The 24451-nt window shown below is 37.7% G+C and overlaps 1 protein-coding gene across 1 annotated transcript in view; it reads right to left on the bottom strand.

Annotated features, from left to right (window-relative positions):
* Nucleotides 1-24451, bottom strand: part of LOC145988897 (unconventional myosin IC-like) — a 150260-nt gene that overhangs the window by 38570 nt on the left and 87239 nt on the right. The window contains 9 exon segments of the mRNA XM_083124186.1: nucleotides 2690-2843; nucleotides 5359-5487; nucleotides 9846-10000; nucleotides 12269-12438; nucleotides 14490-14749; nucleotides 18879-19085; nucleotides 20681-20732; nucleotides 20734-20852; nucleotides 22989-23197. Coding sequence (XP_082980312.1) covers nucleotides 2690-2843; nucleotides 5359-5487; nucleotides 9846-10000; nucleotides 12269-12438; nucleotides 14490-14749; nucleotides 18879-19085; nucleotides 20681-20732; nucleotides 20734-20852; nucleotides 22989-23197 — 1455 coding nt within the window.

The following is a 24451-nucleotide window of genomic DNA, read 5'->3' as shown; positions in this document are numbered from 1 at the left end:
CTATCAGTTTCACACCTTCACTCAACAAAAATCTCATGACACTTTTGCTGCTCAAGCTTGGAGCACTCCTGTAAGAGTGCCGCCATCTTGTGTAACTTTTTCCCAGCATTCCGTGCGCGAGGCAGACATGCCAGCCCTAGCTATGAATAGCTTACAGTAACATATAACAATCACGATTATATTTTAGATTTATTGAATGAACCGTGTATGTAGCTCTTGTGGTGATGATATTTGGAATCGTGAAAGCTGAATCCATCTAGTACATCTTTAAAATGATTACGGCTTTGTATAGATTGCATTTGCATTTGATGTTATGTAGATACAAGAAGGAAAAACATAGTAATAATTTCAGGTTACATAAAATTAATTTAAATAAGATATATCTAGAGTTCTAACTACTCTCAGCTGAATTCTAAACCCAATCATAGACTTCATTGCTCCTATCCTAGGCAATTGTCAATGTTCATGATCCTTGTAAATTTCATTCCTTCAATATACTGATATCATCTATATCATCCTTTATGAAATCATGGTACATGAATTATTGGTTGTGCTTTCATAAAAGCAATAACAAAATGTCAGAATTGTTCGCTAAAGTTTATCTTATTTTTTTAACAAAAGAATTTCCAAGTTGATCTCTTCTTCTATATAGAATACTAGAACTAAACTAAACTCCATGGTACAACAGCTCTCTGAGGGCCAGAGCCTTCCAACCAGCTTTCTCTCATGGTCAGCTGCCTTCTGGTTTTTGAGACTGGAGTCTGCTACTATGCCTTTGTTGCATTTGTATTTTTGTTATTAATTTGTTTTTCCTGTCACTTTTGGCTAATCTCGATAATGATGACAGGATGCCAAGTGATTGATTGATTGATCTGCTTTATTTTACTTTGTTTTTGTGCCACTCTTGGCTAATTTGCGAAGATGGGGATGAGTGATGAATGGACACTCACAAACATTTATGCCCAGGACCTGGGACCCCTGGTGTCGTAGTGTGATGTGCTAACCACTCCGCCATGAGGGTCGACAATGTTAAGTAATGAATAGATGAAACTGATGAAGGAACACTCACAAAGAATGCACATTCCCAAGATGGCACTCGAACCAATAAACTTTGGTAGTGAGATGGAAACTGGAACACTTAATGTGCTCGGTCACTGAGCTAGCTGCTATTCCTTTCAAGCAACTTGCAATTGTCCTCTGATATTTGATCAACACAAAGTTTAGGAGCTCCAACCAGGATATGAACTCACATCAAAGGCAAGAGTGTTAGCCATTAAGCTACATGACAGCTTGCAATTTAGAATACTAGTGAGGTAAATTCTAAACAAAAAAGTCATTGTCAAAGCAGGACCAATAATATATTAAGATTGTTAACCCTTAACAAGCCTGTAAATACAGTTTTTCCCAGCAGATGAGTTTTTATTTTATTATTATTATTATTATAAATGCTAAATGCAAACTATTGAGATGTTAGAGAAAAACAAATTGTATTGTTTCTCAATATGTTATTAAATCTAATAAGATCTCTATTTGTTCTAGTCATAAGGATCTTGGCATAATTATAGATTCTAAATTGCTATTTGATGAACATATAATTGAAATTTGTAAAAAAGCTAAAAAGGTTTTAGGTTTTATATTTTTTAATTGGACTTCCTTAATAAAATGGAAACTTTTAGATTTCTATTTATAGTTTTGGTTCGCCCATTAGTGGAATATGGAAGTGAATTATGGAACGTAGCAGTAAATAGTCACACCGAGAAAATTGAATCAATTCAGAAATTATTTATTAGGTTACTTTGTACGAAAATGAAGAAAAGTTACATATCATTACATTATATGGAGTCATTGGAGATACTTAATTTAACAACCTTGAGCTTAAGAAGGAAAGATAAAATTAAAGTATTGATACAAAACATTTTGTCAAATAGGATTGATAGTGAATATTTTATAAATACAATAGTATATAATGTTCCAAAATATAAAACAAGAAAAAATTCATTATTATCAGTAAAATTAAAAAAATGGTGGTGAATTTATAAAAATATTAATCGATGATTTCAATTATGACTTCCCTTAAAATATTATATTTAGGTATATGATGTGATTTGTTGTAAAAACCATTATGAGTTAATCCTGTGCTATTACTCTTTGTGACATAGTGCTGTATAAGTTTTTTTTTAAACTGTTCTCAGTACTTTAAATAAATAAACTTTTATTATTATGCTGTTTTTCAAGAAATCATAGAAAATATATTGTTAAGTGTGTTATTATTTAACTTTTTTTTCTGAAATCTATACCACATCCTCTTTCCACAGATATATATGTTACATTTATGATTTTATTTGTGTAACAATTTTTTGAAAGTAAAAAAGTTTATAGCATTGAATAAAAGCTACTGAGCACATATACTGAGTGATAAGGTAATATAGAATTAATGAATGAAAATATCCTAAAGTCTTCCTACAAAATCATTACTAACTGCAAAATCCAAAGGGGAATCATCGTAAGAAATTTCCACAATGTGGATATACAATTATTCAATGCTATTCTCAAGAGCATAAACAAAAGTGCCAACTAATTCGACAAGAGTACACAAAAATTCAGCAATGGAGAAAAATATACATCTATTGGTTGGAATCTGAAAGAGGTGGTTACAACACCCATGCACAAGAGATGCATATTGTCTTACCTGCCATTTTGAAGTCATTGGGCTTGATGCAGCGTATGTACGATGGTTCCTTCCCCATCAGGATTTCCATTAATCCATTCAGGCTCGACTTGAACTGTGTGGCAGCTGTGTCCGGCCTCTTCTTTCTGCTAAGCTCACTTGCAGGAAACACTTCCTAGGGAAGAAGAAATATTACATGTATCCAATTATTTACATAATGTATTTGCTCAATGTTTATTTTCATGATTTTTCAAATTTTCCAGTTTAGAGGATACTTGATCCAGATCATTCATCATCATTATCTGTGAGAACAATCATAAATTAGAAGCTACTAGATATTTCCAATGGGGATGAGCTGATACCACTTTGAACTGACCACTGATACCACTGACAATATTCTTACCAATTTCATTCCATGTCTAATTTTTAGGCCTCGTTTCCATGGAAACCTTTCTAACAATGGGAAGTTGAATCTAATTTTTAGCCATTGTTGTTGTTTTCATGGAGATGATTTGAAATAAACAATTTCCTAACTTCATATCTTCGTTGCTAATTAAAATAAAGAAATTATTTTACCCGCAATGGAATCAGCTCGACGCCCTCAATCGAATTACGGGAACAATTTCATTCCCTGTCTAATTTTTAGGCCTTCAAAATTGTTACAATTCCAAATAGTTCAGAATATTTGTAAATTTCAATACATAACATTTTCCATTGAAACTACATCATAGTAATCTACCAAAGTTTTGCATTAAAATGTATTCATAATTTCACATGAGATAATTATTTAATTGCTAAATCCATTGCTTCCCACAATATTGCCACAAATTCATGTTACGGGACTTTAGACATGAAAAGTGCTTAAGTACCCACTTTCCTGTTTATTTAGTTTGATTAATTTCAGCGACCACTGTCACCATTTACATCGGTTGGCACTTGTAGTACACTACATAGCAGGCTTCCGTGAGGTGGACTACTACAAGTTCCATGTGAATGGTGGTCACCAAAATTAATTGAATTAAACAAACAGGTATATGGATGCATAAGCATCTTTGGTATGTACATTAATTGTTGGAAAAATAATGAAAATTATGCATTTTTAATAATTTCCAGGATATTTCGACTCCATAAAATTATTGCATGGAAATTTTTGCACACACTCCAGTTCACGCAAATCCAGGAAAAGTATTTGCTAGTGTTGGTGATTACATTCTCACCAATACTCCAGCGAATTTGCATCCAGTTTTATGAAATACTGCAAACCAAGTGAATAGGAAGCTAGGATATGATTAGGGCCTTTATGTAAACAATTGAAGGGCTCGGGTGTAAACATGGTACGTGACATTGCAGTTATTTTTGAGTTGCAAAGTAAAATGTGCCATCCTTCAATTTTCGAGTCAAATTGCCATGTTATACAATTTGCATTGGACTCAGTGAAGCCTTCTGAAATTGGTAAACACAAGACGAAAACAATTTGTTTACAGTATAGTTTGTAATAACCTTTTTTCTTAATGAACTCACATATGACCAAAATATCACTTACCATGTTTTACACCCAAGCAATGTAAAACCATACGTTGACCCAACATAAAAACCACACGTTGGGCCAATGTTGGAACCACGGCCAAAATCACCATTGGCCAATGATATGTTTTTATCATGTGCGTGCACTCCGGTACAGCAAGGCCAACAGTGGTGGCACACAGCATAACTGTTACAAATTAATTCTTTAACTTTTGGTTTTTCATTATTTCTTCCGGGTTGCCTCAACAGAATATCAACCTGAAAGCCTCCAAGGTTAGTGCGTTTCCGATATGGGGCCTCTCGCCGCATTTTGACAAAACATCTGCGTAACATCACCCTGGCCATCCTGTACAATGCCATCATGGGCCCGAGAAATCCCCAGCGACCTTGAAAGTCCAATGGGAGAGTAGGTTGCGTGGAGCCAAATTTTGTTTTCCAACCGGTAACGCCGAAAGAAAGCCAGAGTGACATCGCTTCAGTGTACTGATTTCCTCAGTGTTGCGAACTGCACGATTAAGTGTCCAAGTGTACTGTATACTGTCAGCGATGTAGCATATCCACCAAGCTATTCATAAATAAAGTATAAAGTTTCAAAATACAGGAGATACATAAAAATATGATTGCTGACATACAGATGACATTCTATGTGAAGATAAATGTTTCGGAGCATTTGGTCTATTAGATAAGACAGCTAACATGTCCATGGACACATCCGCCAAATAGAGTTGGTAAAACTCTCTGGCCGCAGTCACACTTTTTTCAAATGCTTTGCGAGGTGAAAAGTTACTGTCTTTCGGGCAGGTGAATTTCTATGTGTTTGCTTCAAAAACTTTAGTGTTGGCATTGTTTACTATTTACTACGGAAAGAACTACGTGGTGCCAAAGTGGATTTGTGAATATTGCCTGTTGCATTAAATACGCTTGACAACAGACCAACTAAAATTTGAAAAAATGAACAACTGCTCGCTTAGAGACGTTATGGAAACAGTATCAGGTATAGTGTTAATTTTTTCAGTATAACGTACATTCTTGGTTCTCTTAATTTTTCGGGATCTGCTTCACCGCACACTACTGGTTTTTATGTTGGGCCAACCATTTTCAGTATGGTTAGCCCAACCACTTTTGGTTATTTGGGAACCAGGAATGATCCAGTAATATATACATACCCTTGTGATACTGTTTGTGGTGTTAGTCATGGCTTCTCGGAGATCCCTGAACAGCAAGTCATTATTCTTATCAAGGAATCCCTTCACATTGTAGGTTACGTCCCCAGCATAATGAATCAACTGAAATTCCTGCAAATTAAAAGTATTTGTTCAGTAACTTCATATGTTGTGAGGCAAAATTCAAGTATATTTTTGGGTTATCAAAATTTAAAGGTTAACTGAATAATATACACAATTTTATGCATACGTCTGCTTTCTGTAGGCCCCAATCAGTAGCGTACTCTGAAAATTTGGCCTGGTTTAACACAACAATTCTAATTTATTGTATACATTAATTAGATATAACATAAATAAAAGAGGGTCTCCCCGATGGCGCAGTGGTAGCATCGTCGCCTTGTAATCAAGGTGTCTCGGGTTCGATACCCGGTGGAGGCACAAGTGGTTCGGATCACACTTTAAACTGTAGGTCCAGTCCCGATTAGCCTTACTGTGCATACAGTGGACTTAAAACAACAAATCAATCCAATCAATCATAAATAAAAGACCAATGTAGGCATGCAAGTAAGACAAAAACAGAAGTCCGAGAACTTCCAATTTTATGGCAATTTCTATATATTTATTTGAAAAAGTTGGTTTACTGTTGGTAAGCCAGCTAACATGGGAGAATACACCACTGACAATCCTTAAAGGAATTCAGTTTCAATAATTGTCACAATTCTTTCATTTAACTCTACTCAGGACAATAGCCAAACAAGTAATAATAATAATAATAATAATAATAATATCGTCTTTATTGAGAGGGCGTGTTTCGGCCTCGCGGGCCGTTCTTACAACAAACCCTTTAAAATAAAAAAAAAAACAACATATTACAATTGACACTTTCCACTTCTTGAAAATCTTTGTTGCAGTAGAAAGAATAAAAAAAAATACAAAAAAAAAAGAAATTAAAAAAAAACATTCCTACTTATAATGTAAACAATTAATGTACTGAAGGTACAGAGTTAAATACCACAATTAAAATACAATTATTACAGCTAAAACTACAACCAATACCTCATTCCCATTCATTACAGAAAAGACAAAGCCAGGCACTATTGTTTGGACAGCAGATGTTTCTTTAGATTTATTTTGTATGTTGCAGGGTGGAGCTCCCCTGAGGTCAGTGGTGGGGGGAGGTCATTCCATTCTTTTATTGCGGTGACTATGAAAGAATTCCCATAGAATGTTGTTCTGTGTACAGGAATCGTGAAGTGTGTTTTTTGACGAAGGTTAATTTGTTTTCCTTTCTTCCTGTACGGAGCAATTTGATCATATAAATATCTTGGTTCCTTATTGTTCAGGATCCTGTACAATAAAGACAATGCCAAAAATGTTCTCCTATTCTTAACGTTTAACCAATTAAGTTCCTGTAAGTACGGGGATATGTGTTCTCTTCTTTTGACATTCAGTATAAATCTTATGCAACTGTTTTGAAGTTTTTGTATCTTGTAATTTAGAGCACTGTGGATGTTTATAAAAACTGGGGAAGCATAATCAATTTTTGGCATTACAAGTGTGTTGACTAGGTGAGTTTTCGTTTCTTTGCTTAGCATATGTTTTAATGGAAAAAGTGATTTCAGTTTGGCTATTGAGTTTTTAATTATATGTGTGACATGAGAACCCCAGTTTTTCAGTTTTTCTCCATACTTTTTGGATCAACTTTGACCTTTTTCCAGTGCTACAAATGGTTTCTAGCAAAGACGGTAACAAGTCAACCTGCTGGAAACCTGTTGTTAGAAATGTTTTCAGAATTGAAGAAGGATCCAAAATGATCCAAACATCTCGATGATAGGAATTGTAGCTTTTCTGGCGACGTGATTCGAACAGGTGTTCTCGGGTTACCAGCCAGGTTAAATTGGAGTTGGCATCCAACGTTTCGAGGGCATACATTGCTCTCATTTTCAGGGAATGTAAAATTGGAGACCAGTGTGGGTTTATATATATATGACTATGATGTGGTGGAGTTTGGACTCTGTCTTCCTATTGGTTGGCTCTGGATCCTGGAGTTCTCATTGGGTGGTGTCTTGTTTTTACGGAGGAGTGGGTCCAGGTGTGACTGAGCTGAAGTCCCACATCCTTGTTGAGATTGGTGCTTTCCCGTGAAATGGCTATGGTTTCCTTTACCCATCGGTCCCAGAAACCGGCACGTTTGGCTATTATTTTGGTGTCATCAAATAAAATCCTGTGTCGCTCGGTGATACTGTGTTCCGGGAGTCCTGACTTTTCCGGTCGGAATAAACGGATATTACGTTGATGTTCATTCCGTCGCTGCTCAATGGTGCATCCTGTTTCGCCTATGAACGGTGTCCCACACTCACATGGTAATCGGTAAACCCCGGGAACGCAGAGTTGCAGGTCATCTTTGACTGAACGGAGTAGGGCCTTGATTTTCAGTGGCGGCCTGTCAATATTCTTCACCCCGTGCCTGGCTAGAATTCTGTTTAACTTCCCGGAGGTGTGTCCGACGAATGCTAAAACTGTTACAGCTGGGCATTCCTGTCCTGTTTTGCTACTGGTAGATGGGGTGTGCGGTGGAGTATCGGTCCTTGTAAGGGCCACACTTTTGTCCGTGCTTGTTCTCTGCTGAGATGAAACTGTCTTCTTGGTCGCCCTGTTGATATGTCTGATGTGGTATCCATTCTGCTGTAGACTGGTTCTGAGGTAAGTGAATTATGATTGTAGATTCTCCTGGTCCGAAATGGTTACTGCTCTGTAGGCTAGTGTGTTCAGAACGGCGAGGTGTTGCGCTTTGTGGTGGAAGCTATTGGCATTTAGGTACAGGTCAGTATGGGTGGGTTTTCTGTACACACTATGTCCGAGGTGCCATCTGGTTTGCGGCAGATTAGGATGTCCAGGAATGTGATGGCTGAAGCCTTACCTACACAACATATCCAGAGTGTCTGAAAGAAGTGTTGACTCTCTTGACTACTTGACCTGCTGTTATGTAGAATTCAAAAAAACTGTGAGCCAGTCTCTGTGGTGGTGTAGCTGGCAACATTCGAGACTAGATCTGGTAAAATGTTGGGTGTCAAAACAAGAGTACGTGAAATTTTGTGTTTCCGCATTGCACAGTTGGATAGTTTTTTTCGGATTAATTTCGAAGGCTCATTGCCTTCATTCACTAAGGGTACAGTGTCTGGAGCGAAAATGGTAGTGTGTCACTTCTTTGTTCATTCCCGGGCAGTGGTAGTTGCATTTTCTCCCATTTGGTGGCACTGGTGTGTGTTTCCTGGCTTGTGTAGTCTGCTGTGCTTTCTGCTTTCCGTCGTCAGGTGACATTGCCAGGGTTGGCCTGTCTGCAGCATTGTGTTGCTTGGTGTGGTGTGTTTTCCTGTTCTTTGTGTGGGTGGAAGGAGGTTGGGTGGGGGTGTGTGCATTTTATCTCAAGCAACACAACGCAGCAGACAGCCGAACCACCACCCAGCAATGTCACCTAACGATGGAAAGCAGAAAGTACAGCAGACGACACAAGCCAGGAAACACACACCAGTACTACAACTACTGCTGCCCGGGAATGAACTAAGAAGTGACATGCTACCAGCTCTGCCCCAGATGCTTTACCTTTAGTGAATGAAGGCAGTGAGCCTTCGAAATTAATCGGAAGAAAACTATCCAATTGTGCAACGTAGAAACATGAAACTTCACATACATAATAATTTAACCACGTTTACCGCATCCATCATGAATAGTGTAAATGAGAGTTTTAGGACCACTCAACAAGGGGAAAAACAATAATGTGATCTGAATTTATTTGAATTATTCTGTTATTTTTACATTGGAGCATTTCTTGTCAGCATAATGCTTTGAAACCTGCCAATAAGTCACACTTGGCTAAGATTTAGCAGCACAAGGAAAACAAATTCATTTCTGCGGCAAACCAGAAGTTCACTTACGATTGCAATGAATTATTAACTGATTAGTAATAGACATGTAAATGAATTGTCCATTCCTCTGACCATTAATTTCAAACACTGGTGACTTGAAGGTCCTAGGTTCAAACCTGAATAAGGCACTGTGTCTCATCAGTTCAGCATGCTTTCTCATTGGCATTAGAAACACAGGGGTAGAAAAACCAAACCACAAATAGGAAAAGTTGTAAGTTCACTATCAGAAGCAAATGAGCATGAAGAGAGTTAATCTGCCAATTCTGAAGATTTTTTTATTTAATATATATATATATTATGGTAGCCATAAAGGTGATGTGAATATAGGTTAGCAGGTCACGTGCTCCTTATGTGTTAGAAACAAATTAAATACAATTTTGGATGCTTAAAATGTGTAACATTTGTTCAAATTAACATTCAAGGCACAGTAGAAAAAAACATCAACATTTTTACAAATGCCCTATGCTAGTCAAAGTTTTCCAGTATGTAATTTGTGATATCACAAATGCGTAAAAATAGATGTTTCTAAAATAACAAGTATAGAATACAGTAGAGGAAACTTACATCACGCCCCATTATTTTCTGCACTTTCTTGTCTGCTTTCTTGTGGCTGATGTAGTGGTTGTGGTAGGTTAGGTTTTCATTCAGCTTTGCCAGAAGAGTAAGGTCGGTTGGTTCTCCTGGCCGGAGGCATTCCTCATCCATCAGTGAAATGATACCTACAATAGAGGAAGAGAGAAAAATATATTATGGGATACATAATAACATTAATATTTTAAACTGTAAACAGGCATTCATATGAGTCTTTAGAAACTTAAAAAAATGATAATATATCAATAAATAATAATTATTGATTAATGTTCTTTTTTGTTTTTATATTTTCCATATATACACATGCATATAAGTATAATATGACCTGAAATTAGTGTATACATGGATTCCTAGATGATTTCAAACTGCATATATTTCTGCATTAGCAAGGACATGCTTCCAGAATGAAACTTGAAATGTTACTTTTCCTTGTTTAACAATGGAATGGAATTGAAAGAATTTTGACTTAAATGATTTAAACCTGGATTGTTACCATTTCAAACCATTAGTGATGCAATATTATTATTGTTGATAGTAACATATGTATAGATCCCCAGTCAACACACTAACGTTGCCACAACATTGTATACATGTTGTATTTATGATGAATGTTGTATGTAGGGGATCAACGTTGTGATAACGTTGCCACAACATTGTATGCTTGTTGTATTTATGATGAATGTTGTATGTAGGGGAACAGCGTTGTGATAACGTTGCATCAACGTTACAAAAAAAACATTCCACTGAATACGCTTTAGTTTGGATGGTCACCACCATGAGCGGCACAAGCGTCAGATCGGAGTGTTTTGTTTAATCTGAATTTGTGTGTGCACTGACCACCAAAGCTTATATTTCCTACAGCGTACACTAGATGGCAACGTATGTTGATACAACATTGTGTCAACGTTTATGGGTAATTTATTTCAACGTAGCCTATTTTGGTGGAGAAGGAAAAGTTTTTATAATCTGTAAAGAGAAGCTGTGACGTTACAAACATGGGTTTTTCTTCTTACGCATATGTATTATATACAAAAATGCCTTGTCAAGATTGCTAATAGCTTACCATGCCAAATAACCATATTTTAAATATGCATTGTTGTTATATTCGTAAATTGCAGAGGCAGCAAGGTAATGTTGCAAAAAAGTTGTGGCAACGTTAACCCCTTACATACATGCCACAGCGTTGTCAACCTACGATGCAGCAACGTTGAAATAAATGACCCTTAAACGTTGACACAACGTTTTCACAACATTGTATCAACATACATTGAACATTGTAACAACGTTAGGTATGCTAGGGGCTAACGTTGCCACAACGTTGTTGTAACATTACCTTGTTGACTGGTCTAGATTTATTTTACAGGCTCAGTGTATATCATATCAGTAAAATTATTGGAAATTTTAGTGACAAACTAATAATGCCTATATCATCTGATACCGACAGAGTACCAATTCAATTAATCTGTTGCATTCCTATCATAATTTACATAACACTATTACCCCTTGTTTCCATGTTTAAAAGCACACTCAAAATGCTGAACAATGCAGAACTTATTGCAAAATAACACACTCTGACATGGCCTTCTTCTGACAGAGATTCACATTCAAATCTTTGTCTGATGGAGACCCTGTTAGAGGGTGGAAATGTTACGTTTAATAATAATAATAATAATAATCCTTTGCGCAACAGCCCATGAAGGGCCTGGACATACCTACCGACTGCCGGTCTACCTCTACACTTTCTCTCGTCACCTCTAAGCGTGGAGATCTTCAACCAGTATTGGAATAGTCGGGGGGTCAGCCCGACGTATCCCCAGCCGTTATAGTAGGTCTTATCGACCGGATTACGCTCACTCACTCGGAGCTTCCCAATTTCCTCACAATGGTGGGTTGCCACCGACCCTATACGTAGGCCTAATAAATTCCGACCAGAACCGGATTCGAACCTACGCCGTCCCGCAGCGAACGATCTCAAGACGAGTGAACGCCTTAACCCACTCGACTACGGAGGAGGACAAATGTTACGTTTATAGGTGTTATTTTGCAATAAATTCTGCCTTGGTCAGCATTTTGATGGTTTTACATATTCTAATATAATTACATTCTTGTATAACCATAAAGGGAATAAAAAATGCAGTTGATAATTAGAATACGTACGTGAGTACTAAAATGATCTCCATGAAACTTACTAGTAAATGTTCAATTAGCGAGGAAACAGCAGGAACTGGAAGTCAACCAAACAGTGACGCATCGAGTTTTCCAAGTGGATGGTGGCAGGCCACAGAAATTAATCGAACATTTACAAGTAAGTTTCACGGAAATAATTTCAGTACTCACGTATGTAAGTTTGTGTCGAAAACTGAGAGCTTTTGCTCAGAGTACAGATAAAAACCTACCTTTGTGCTTTTCCTCTATGAGATCACAGATAATTTTGTTGTTGAAGTACTCAACTGGCTCCCACTCAATCCCTTCCTTCAGATACTCCTCCTGCTCTGACTTCAGAGTCAATTCAATGAACAGCTGCTGAAGCTTCTCGTTGCAGTAATTGATGCAGAACTGCTCAAAACTGAAATAAATTGATAACACTTCAGTAACATGATGTGCATTTGTGTGATTGTCAACTATTACATTTTGTAACTAACATCAGGTCTTTCCTTTCTGGGAGAGTACTGGATGATCAGTCATTGAAATGCAAGCAAAAATTGCAGGTTTGCCAGCAGGGGCAGCCCAAGATAAAATTTTCACCCAGGTAAAGTGCATTTTTGGTGTTTCCTATATTTCTACCCTTGTCCTCCTAATTTCCATCTTCCTCCAATAGAAAGCATGCCCATGTTATATATTTACAGTTTTCATGATGAAAAACAATACTTTTAAACTACTTTAAGTATTACCGCCAAAAAAGATGTTTATTGTAGGTATGTGTTTTTAATACCTACATAATGACATGAAAATAAAAGTAACCTCTTAGCATAAATAGTTAATGATTTTTGCAATATACGTATTATGTTATGCAGCAGTAACTTCAATGAATTCTTATGGCCTCTCCGATGGCGCAGTGGTAGCGTCATTGTCTTGTAATCAAGGGGTCCCAGGTTCGATACCCGGTGGAGGCACAAGTAGTATTGATCCCACTTTAAACTGTAGGTCCAGTTCTAATTAGCCTTACTGTGCATAAAGTGGACTTAAAACACCAAATCAAATTCAATTCTTGTCAATAATAAATCCAACTATTTTTAAACCAAATAGCCAAGCACCTGGTGGAGGCACATTATGGTCCGGATGCTTCTTTTAACTGTAGCTCCAGTCCCAATTATCCTTTTGTGCACTAAGTGGGCTTAAAAGTAAACTCAAAGAAATACATAGGCACGCTTATGTAATCAGAAATAAGGTTTTGGTGCTAATCAAGGGGGATTCCCCAGTTTGGAACCCTGAGCAGTCGCTGGGTTGCCTGGCCCTTAAGCTGTCCCTGATTGTCCAGGACTCAAACTTACTTCTCTGGTATGAACTGCCATTGCTCTACCAACTCGGCTACCAGGGCAGCATTGGTTTCGCTTGCCTGTATCAAACATACCAAGAGAGTACCGATTAATTTGTCTCATCCTTAATATAGAACTCTACTATGAAGGTCTTCCATGTACAGAATGTTACCTAGACCTTCATTGAAACTGGCAGGTTGAATGGAGACTGACCCAAGTACCAAAATGAGATAAGAAACCTCGGTCCGGAAATCCATCATTTAAAAGTTATAAGCCAAAACTAATTTGGGTTGCCTATGAGAGTGGAATAAGACAACTGAAAGATACGGCTTGTAGATTTAATACAGACATTAATACAGTGTGTATTGTAGTACTCTACAGTGAAAATGTTACAGTAGTTGTTCAAATTGGCAACCCCCCCCCCCCCCCCCCCAGCATTGATGCAGGCTGACAGCATCGCAAGAAGCTCTATCGCATCTGCTCTAACATCCCTGGAGTCGCTCATCTGATCTGACTCCACTCGATTTTTTGTTGTGGGGTCATGTCAAAAGTGTTTTGTCTATGAGACACTGGTAGAGAATGAGGAGGACCTGCTGACGAGAATCCTTGCTGCCTGTGATATCATTAGAATGACTTCACAGATGTTCGAGCAGATGTGACAGAGCTTCTTGCAACCCTGTCATGTCTGCATCGACACTGGGGCCACCATTTTGAACAACTACCATAACGTTTTCATCATAGAATGCTACGATACACTGTAGCAATGTCTGTGTTAAATCTACAAGCTGCATCTTTCAATTGCCTTATTCCATTGTCATAGGCAACCCAAACTAGTTTTCACTTACAGCTTTTTAATTATGGGTTTCCGGACCAAGGTTCCTTATCTCATATTGGTACTTGGGTCAGTCTCCATCTATCCTGCTAGTTTGAATCAAGATCACAGAAACACCCTGTATAAGAGGACATAGAAAGCAAAACCTCAAGAACGTAAAACTTAAATAAACATGGACGTATTAGGGAGGAAAAGAAAACTGCATGTGAGGACACAATAAGCTTTAGCAAACAAATCTCAAGGTTGAACACTTTAGAAGAAAGAAAAAAAAACCTACAAATCAAAGAAATTCATAAAATTTTTACCAACCTGTTCCTCTCAAAGATTTCAAATCCGTAAATATCCAAAATTCCCATCACAGTCTTCCTCCCATGTTCAGTTGACTGGAGTGAGTTGTTCAGTCGGGAGACCAGCCATGTGAAGAGCCGATCGTACACAGCCTTTGCCAAAGCATCACGTGCATAAACAGCCTGTTCTCGTGTGAGTGGGGTCGTGACCACATCCCTCTGTGCTTCTATTGTGCGGTTCGTCAGGGCAGCTCGGAGAAGATCTACTTTGCATCCTAAGAGCTGGAAAATTAAATACCAAATGAATAATGTTGATGAAATATCTTTACAGGTATCAGTGTTCTCATTCACTGCGTCATCTAAAAAAAAATCGCAATGTACTCATTGATTGTTTGATTATCATCAGGCAATAACAGGATGTTGATACATGACGTTTTGGCAAATTTATAAATTATTTTATTTTCAATTATTTTAGAAAATAGTGTGTAACGGGAGTTGAAACGAACATCAATGCATACAATGCTATGTGGATTTAGGCAACTGTGGAGTCCACTAAATTGTTATGTGACACTTCCATGAAGTCTAAATATCTTGGAAATTATGCAAAATTCAAAGTTTCAATTTATCTTGCTCTTGTATTGTGTGAAACACTGGATATTCAACTAAATGACAGGTATTTTACTATTTCAATGTAATTTCTTAATATTTTAAAGTAAAACTCTAGTAAACTGATGCATATAATTGCAGCAATACTTACATATTAATATTTATGAATATTTTGAACAATTTTTGAGCATCAATATTACAACACTGGTTCAAAGTGGTATTGGCTCAGCTCTAAATAATAATAATATAACTACCCTCATCCTCATGATATTACTAAACATATTCAAGTTTGAACCTTAAATACAAAGTATTTAAAGTACTTTAAAACCCTTATGATTGTGTAGTGGTTATTCCCTTTGTATGTTAAAATATTTAGTCAATGTAAGGTTAAATACGAGACGTAGTTGGAAAGTAAGTACCGAAATGGTGTAAAAAATAAAGTAAAATAGTTTCGTACCTTTTTTTTTTATTTGCATTGCATTCTACAGACCTTAAACTACTTTTCTACATAGTTTCCACCATTGTTCAAGCATTTATCGTAGTGTGGCACTAGTTTTTGTATCCCATCATCATAGAATGTTCCCACCTGTGACGAAAGTCATCCATGCACTGCTGCTTCGTCATCCTCATTCTCGTCGAAACGCTGACTAGCAAGAAACTTCTTCTTCAGATGAAGAAAGAGATGGTAGTCACTTGGTGCCAAGTCAGGGCTGGTTGCGGATGAACAAATTATTCCCAGCCGAATGATGTGATGAAATTTTGAGTTTGTTGGGCCGTATGCGGACGAGTATTGTCGTGAAGCAACACAATGCCTTCGCTAAGCATTCGCATCTTTTGTTTTGAATTGCACAATGCAGCCGGATTAATGTGTCACAGCAGGCATCTTTGTTGGGGGTCTGTCCTCTAGGCAAGAATTCAACCATTCTTGCCTTGAGGAAACAAATCACAGACCAGGACTTCACAGTCGGTGGGCTGATTGATTTTCTTGAACATTTCAAACCTTCAGAAAACTATGAAGAAAAAGCATGACCTGCTCCCACGCGTGCCTGTGGCTAACTAAAGGATGAAGGACATCAGCAAGAACTCACACGGTCGCGACTGCATCGCTACAGCAGCAATATTTGCAAACGGTACTTACTTTACGAATACACCTCATATATCCTTTCTAAATTGTTGGTTCCAACCCATGAAAATATACATGTTTCATATAGAGTTTGAAAACTGGGGTAGGATGGGGGGGGGGGGGTTCATCCACTCTGTTAGGACAGTTTACGTAAAGCACTCCTTCTCCAACCTATTCCCAAGGCTTCAACAAACATACTTCACACAGGATATTCCAATTAATATGCTAGCTGAAGGAAAAATATTAAGAATTCAACTGGCGAAATACGAGGTTTGGCTAGAAAAAAACCAGATTGATGTTGCTATTGGCAAACAACGAATGCGCGAAGGTTGAGCAATGCATGATTCTATACTACCATACCCTGCTTACAGAATGACTAATTGCCCTGGGTGCAGGCCTCTCAGTTTCGCTGTGGCACTTGGACAAAGCAGAACGTGCGTCTGTGCTCCGTCGGAAAAATGCTGAGTATTAAAATGGAACAGCGTGTCAATATGAAGTTCCTTTACAAACTGGGAAAATCCGCAACAGAAGCGTACGACATGTTAAAATCTGTGTACGGGGATGAGTTTTTATCACGCACACAACCACAAGAGTGGTTTAAACTGTTTAAAGAAGGACAGGAAATGATCCAAGACAACCCACGTTCAGGATGACCATGCACGTCGAAAACGGAAACAAACATTCAAAAAGTGAGTGATGTGATTCGAAAAGATCGTCGATTGACCATTAGAGCAGTTGCTGAAATCACAGGAATAGACAAAGAAAGTTTTCGACAAATTTTACACGAGAATTTGAACATGAGTAAAGTGTGTTCAAAACTCGTGCCAAGGAACCTGACATTGGAACAGAAGGAAGCTCGAGTGAACATTTGTACGGACACTTTGAAGAACATTGAAACAGACCCTACATTCTTAGAGAGAGTGATAACCTGTGATGAATCGTGTTTTTTCACGTACGACCCTGCCACAAAGCGCCAATCAATGCATTGGAAGACCCCGAGTTCGCCACGTCACAAGAAAACTCGCATGAGCAAGTCCAAATTCAAAGCCATGATGATTGTCTTTTTCGACATTCAAGGCATTGTGTACGTTCATTGGGTACCCGAGGGTCAAACTGTAAACCAACATCATTACATTAATGTGCTGAAAACACTTCGTGAGCGAGTAAGAAGACGACGACCTGGTTTGTGGCAACGGAAGTCATGGATTCTGCACCAAGACAATGCTCCTGTCCATACGGCTCTGTCAGTGAAGACATTTTTGGCTAAATATGGCATCCCAGTGTTAGAACATCCGCCATATTCGCCGGACCTTGCTCCCTGTGACTTCTTTTTATTCCCCAGAGTGAAGTCCGCCCTAAAAGGAACCAGATTTGAGACAGTAGAAGCTGTGCAAAGAAAAGTGATGGATGTAATGAACATGATCTCCGAAAATGACTGGCAACACTGCTTCCAGCAATGGAAAATTCGTATGGAGCGGTGTACAGATCGTGCAGGGGAGTACTTTGAAGGAGATAAAGTTCCTGTTGTACAAAATGCCGAATAAAAGATTTCATAGCATCAGTCCGGTTTTTTTCTAGCCAAACCTCGTATGTAAATGTATTTATGGATTGTTCTATCACTTCTGAACTGTTATCAGAAGAAAATATTTAATTTATTTGTGAGATTGTAGATTTATAACTAGCTTACATGGAAAATTTTTGTTTACCTGAGCTTCAAGCAGAGATGAATATTATTGTTGTAAAATTTCTCTAGGAATTTTAATTATTTTGTTTCCACTACAAATAGGGGTGCTTCATACATTCACAGTCTCAGTTATTTTTGAAAGTGATGAGATCTGTAGCACACTCTGGCCACTTTTACCTCCTAGAGTTGCCAGCAGGCATCAATTTATTAGAGCCTGGGTGAACCCCAGAGCATTTCATGGAGGAACATTGATGCAAAAATATTCCCACCTGTAATCACCAACCCCAGGAATCGAACCTTGATCTACCACATGGCAGTCCAGACACCTTACTGACTGGAGCTCCACAACTCACTATCACCATTATTTGGTTTTTCTTTGCTGGAAACCTGCATGTTATTCAGGATTCTAAAGGCGGATGGGTAACTAATTTTTCAGCGTAGACAGTTATGTTGGGTATGTTCACTGGTGTGTAAAATGTGTACCTTCAGGGTGGGCTAACTTATGACTCAGGGTGGACTATACTCCCTTCCTTCCAATTTATGCCCCTGCTGGAAACCAAGAAGCTCCCCAATGAACCAAAGACCAAATCAGTAACCTTTAACACATTCTCTGCCAGCCAGCGTGGTTTCACAAATGTCTTCCTCCTGCGCCAAAGTGGTTATTGGACTTTATTTTTTTTTTTTCGCAAATTTGCAAATTTCTATGTGCACTCGACTCCCCATGCCTTGTCGATCATGCCTTATGTGGATCATTGTTATACTTGTGACAGACCAACAAAGTCAAGCCAAATGTTTTGGACCAACATGGCATGTGCCAGTTTCAGTCATTATGACCGACGTGGCAGAGAACGTGTAAAGTCTTGCGGGACTTTACCAGGGTAAATAAAAGGTAGATGTTGGTGGTGTGAACCATTATAAATAAAAACTACAACTTACTCCTTAGTTCATTACTTAAAGAAAGTAATTCTTAACCACAAATTTCGAAATGTTGTACTTACTTTGCAAACAAGTTCTACAGCCTCTGGTTTTGCAATTTGTGCGATATTGTTGTCTTCTGTGAAGCCCACATTTCCAAGATGGAGAACAGCCGCAACAATGGAAAATATATCCTCCTGCTCAGATGATGCCAGTTCAATGACAGACATTGCCTTCCTCACTGTCTGGAACTGATCAGCATCATCGATTGTGTTCCTGTTCCCTTGTTTCTAGAAACAACAACAAATTTTGAATTAAAAAATAGAAAACAGAATTTATAAACTTCTACTATGAAGTAATGTATCTATACCATGAGACAACAGCATCATCAAAATCCTCTCACACTTTTCAGTCTCTGGAATAGCTTCTTGCACTCATTACTATCTCCTCTTAGTACCAACACGTAGATCATTCTTTTGGCCTTTTCCCTATTCATTGTGAACTGTATACATTCACTCCTCTATGCCCAGTATGTTCCAATACCTTTCTTCACGTGTCATCTACCATATTGCTTTTTCTGTCACCCTGTTCAATTCATAAAGTATCCCCCCACCCCTCTCCATAACCATGAATTAGAATAGATGAAATTTTAAAATAATCACATGTAATGCCAAAAATTAACAATGTGCTTAGTTTTAATAATTCTTGAAGCTTTCCTGGTGATAAATGAAGAAGAGATTTTTCAGCATATCAGTCAGGTGATTTCCGAGCTTTCGAGTTAAGTGCAGTCATGTGTAATAGGTAAGTGTCTATGTACTGTGTGGAAGGAGTCCGGTAGATTTCAGACAGGATGGATACATTGAAAGCATCATCAACAAGTCACTAGAGAAAGTAATGCACAACAAAAAATCCAGACATCCCACAGGAGAAGAAGACAGCCATCATTCCATACACTGGAAACCTGTCTGCAATCTTCAGCCACATTCTTTCGAAGCACAACATCAAGACTATCCACAAACTGCCACCGAAAGTCAGAAGCCGACTCCGATATCCTAAGGGTGGCTTAGAACATGCAGTAATGACTTAATCAGACAAACAGGGAGGACAATCGAACAAAATTGCAAAGAACATACGAGTCACATCAAGAATTTTATTACAAAAAATAAGGGTTAGCAGAATATTCCATCCAGGAGGGCCACAACAACCAAGATCATCAATAAGTCATCCAGACCGCATCATCAAAGAAGCAATAACCATCCACGGGAACAGGAAAACCTCAGCAGAGACATGGGACTCAAACTGAACCAGCCTGGTTAGCGATAGTCGACTGGGAGCACAGACATCGGAGAGACGACACCTGATTGGCCCGTCACCTACACCACACTCCCCCCACACAATACATAAAAACTTACCTCTAACACATCTCTGTACTTCAATCCCTGAAGATGAGACGTTAGCTCTCAAAAGCTCGGAAGCCCATCCAGAAATCACCCGATTGATAATCCGAGGAAAAAAAAAAACTTTTCATGGTTTGTTTTGTTGTTTCAAACTTTAAAACTTGTGAATGTGAAGTTATACTGGAAGAACATAAATTACCAAAAGAAAATGTGTAAAGAGTTAAATGTCCTTATTGTATGACAGGTAACACATTACTTTCAAAGCAAAGTAACATTGTATTTCCTGAGTAAAGTAATAGTAATGCGGACCACATTACTTTTTTGAGTAAACTTACCCACTCTGGGTTAAATGCATGATCTGTTGACACCCTTCCTGCAAGAAGTACAAAATGACTGGTGAAGCATCAAAGAATAGAAAACTATTTCAGTCTTACAGGAAACTACATTCGTGATGAACCACCCTATAATTGAAGCAGTAAATAACTTACCCCATGGCTCAAATAATAGTAGGAATCCATGTTTCTGTTAAGATGAAACTTGCTGATCAGCTCCAGTTAGCAGCTGGTAGAAGATATGGAAGTTGCGCTCACCACTGTACTGCTGGACAACTCGAGACTTCTCCAGCAAGTAGTTCAGAATGTTGCCACCAACGGGATCACCCTATTGAAATAGGTAAAGTTGAAGAAAACTTACAATGTTACACACATAATCATACTAAAGGCCAAGCTATCTCTTATGCACTGCACCATGCCATGAAGGCACATAGGTGTTACGGAAATAGAGCTTTACGCATTCTCAATTTCAACCATACTGGAGGTGATGTGATCAGCACTAAGCTTCAGTTGCCTTTACTCATCAAGGTACCCATTGATTCTAGGCTGGGTGAACCTTAGAGTTGCTTTGCACATGGACACTGTTGGAAAAATTCCCAAGATCACCTACCCCAGTAACGATTTATTAAAGCTTATTTTTAAATGTTCAGATCTAGCGCTCTATTCTGCGGAAGCATTTTCCGAAAATGGCAATGGGTTTGTGATTTTTCAGTGTGAATCTTGCAAAAAGCACGTAGTTCATAGAAAGCTCCCCCTCCCCCCTTCCCTGTTAGTTCATGCTGCCAAGATATGGGAGGTACATTTGTAAAAGGCAGGATGAAACTTCGACTTTCGAACTCACCAACAAAGTTCCTGAGTTTAAAATTCAGCCTGAGCATGGGTGTTCTTTGTGAATATATGTTCATCAATTCCATCACCATTGTTGCAATTAGACAAAAGTGAAATGTGATATAAAAATACAGAATACGAAAAGTGTGCATACAGGTATAAAAGAATGTTGTCGCAGATAAGGTACTTTCACAGTACACCTTCAAATTTCTTAACCTTTTGGGACGCATGCTTATTTCACTCACGTGGGTAGTCGCATTTTTTACAACATACATAAATTGGCTGTTTTCACAAGCTTAATTTATTTCGTGCTCCTTGATTATGTTCTTTATGTTTTTATATTTATATTTTTTATTGTTTTAATTAGTTTTATTGGGTAAGATTCTTTATTATCTTATATTGGTGTCATGGTCCAAGAAGCTTCCTGAGAATGTTTTTCATCTGACCAACTTCTGTCATACACCAAATAGTTTCTAAATCCTTACCAACCACAAATTCTGTAACAACACGTTCTTGAAACTTTAAACATCCATCAACTTAATATTCATCACCTTCAATCTCACTCTCATCACATTGGTCATAATGCTCAATATATTCTTCACTCAGGTAGCTGTCACTTTCATCTAAATCACTAATTACGCCTACATTGTCCTCCTTGTGTGAAGATTCTACAATAAATAGTTCTATTTTACTTGTATCTAATCTATGTAACATGTTAAATAAAAAAATCCCTCACAAAAAGTACATAAATAAAAAGTAAAATACAACACGTAAAAAACGTCGTGTTGTAAAAAGTACAACATTACCTGACGCGCATTGTTAGAATCCTTTATTTGCCACTAACAAACTGTTAAGGGAGTTACTTGAACTTATAGAACTGGTGAGGGAGAGTCAGAAAATAGAAAATACTTGGGCCCCATGTTACAATGTTACCAAATGCCTTTGCTGCCGGTCCCCGTGGTGGAGTAGTTAGCACATCGTGCTATGATGCTAGGAGTCCCGGGTTTGAATCCCGGCATGAATGTTTGTGAGTGTCCAGTCATCAATTTCATCATGTGATCACTCATCTCCATCTTCGTAAAATAGCCAAAAGTGGCAAAAAAAGCAAAGTAAAATACATCAAATCAAAAAATGCCTTTGCTAGAAACAAAAGAAAAAAAGCTGTTGTAAAACTTACAATGGCGCTCGTCCCAAAAGGTTAAGTAAATGAAGATTATCTTATCAGATATTAATTTTTAAAATAATATTTAATCTTCAAAACTTTAATGTATTGCCAGATTCATGCTCTCATACAATGAGTCTGAGCAAAGCTAAACTAATTGAAGTATTTTAATGTGAGCATGTAAATCAGTAATTTATCCCCACACCACACCCCTATCGTCCTCCTTCGAATTTTTTGTGATACCTTAAATGTTTTCACAAAAGTTTGAATTTTGGTCATGATGAGTTAAATTTACTATTACATCCCTATAAATTATTCCTTATAGGCCTTCTCCAATTGAGAATTTTGGATATACCTCTACCTTGAAATCAGGCAAGTTACCATAGTAACTGCTGAAAATCAGCAAGAGAACATCATTTTGAGCACTGAGAAATAGCATGAATGGAAAAAGCACTGTGCATTAACAATACTCACAGCATAGTTGAACTCTATATCCATGTATTTTCCAAAACGGCTGGAGTTGTCATTGCGGTTAGTTTTGGCATTCCCAAAGGCTTCGAGCACTGGATTTGACTGAAGCAACTTGTCCTTCGCCGTCTCCACTTGCTTCTTATGGCCTGTGGCTGCAGCTATGAACTGAAGAACCTTCTTTGAGGCCTCTGTTTTACCCGATCCTGATTCACCTGTTTAAACAGAACATCCGTGTGAATATGGTGGATTCCATTAACATACAAGTCTTAATAATACTTGTATGTTAATGGAAGTATTATTATATGGAAACCCTGGCAGGGTTCATTCTGATCAATGACATAATGACATTAAAAAAAGTAATGTATCAATACAATGTGAAGGCAACAGTGTTGCAATATGCAGTTGTTAAACACTGGAATATGTAAAGCACATTGCACATATAATTCTCACCATGAAATATATAGCATATGCATATGCTTTTAGAACATAGTAACATTAGATAAAGGGGCATAGCCAGAATTGTTTTTGGATGAGGTCCAATCTGTGAGAAAAAAAGCTTAAGGAAGTGTTAGGGGAAAATGGTACTATGACGAAAACTTGCAAATGGTACTATGACCAACACTTGAAATCAGTATTCCAGTCACTAAGTACTGTAGAGGCAGACTTCCATGGTGGAGTGGTTAGCACAGTGTGCTACGATGCCATGGGTTCTGGGTTCAAATCTTGACCTGGGCATCGTTGTTCTCTGTATCTCTTCATCAATTTCATCATATCATCACTCATCACTCATCAGCCAAAAGTGGCAGAAAAGTGAATTAATATAAATGAACTCAATCAAATTACTGTTCAATGTATTCCCATAAAGAAATCAGTGTATTCAACTTTCGTGAATTGAGAATGTGTAAATAAATTATTATTTTATGAACAAGAAAGCAACTGCTATCAGAAAATGAACATCTGTGTACACTATTCAATTTTGTTTGAACTGCTGCATGACAATTTTTATATCTGTATAGTGCAACACTACTTTACAGATTTCCACATCAGTTTCACTGAAAAAAAATTGCCATTTATATATTTATTTATATGCAGTCCAAGCAAAGTGAATAATGATATTTGTTACAATACATTCGACAAGAAATTGAATAATTTACATATAGATGTTACATCTACAAACCAAATATGGAAAGAAAGAAAAATTGTAAAAATAATCAGTGATTGAAGCATCCCCCTCCCCCAGTTCCACTTCAGGCACTGAAAATAACAAGAAAATAAATAATAAGAAAAAGAAGGGGAACCTGTGACCATCGCAGCAAAATATTATTCATCCTTGTTATTTCACCTGATAAGGACTGTTGGAAACAGTGGAATATTGTATTTAAAAAAGAGAGAGAGGGAGAGAGAGAAAAAAATGTGGCAGGATCAATAATACAGGTAAAAGTGATCATTTACAATACAATACAATA

This window comes from Lepisma saccharinum, chromosome 6 (assembly GCF_977018435.1).
Source record: "Lepisma saccharinum chromosome 6, izLepSacc3.1, whole genome shotgun sequence".
Taxonomy (NCBI): domain Eukaryota; kingdom Metazoa; phylum Arthropoda; class Insecta; order Zygentoma; family Lepismatidae; genus Lepisma; species Lepisma saccharinum.
The sequence above is the reverse complement of the archived record's forward strand: the minus strand, read 5'-3'. Positions and strand labels throughout refer to the sequence as shown.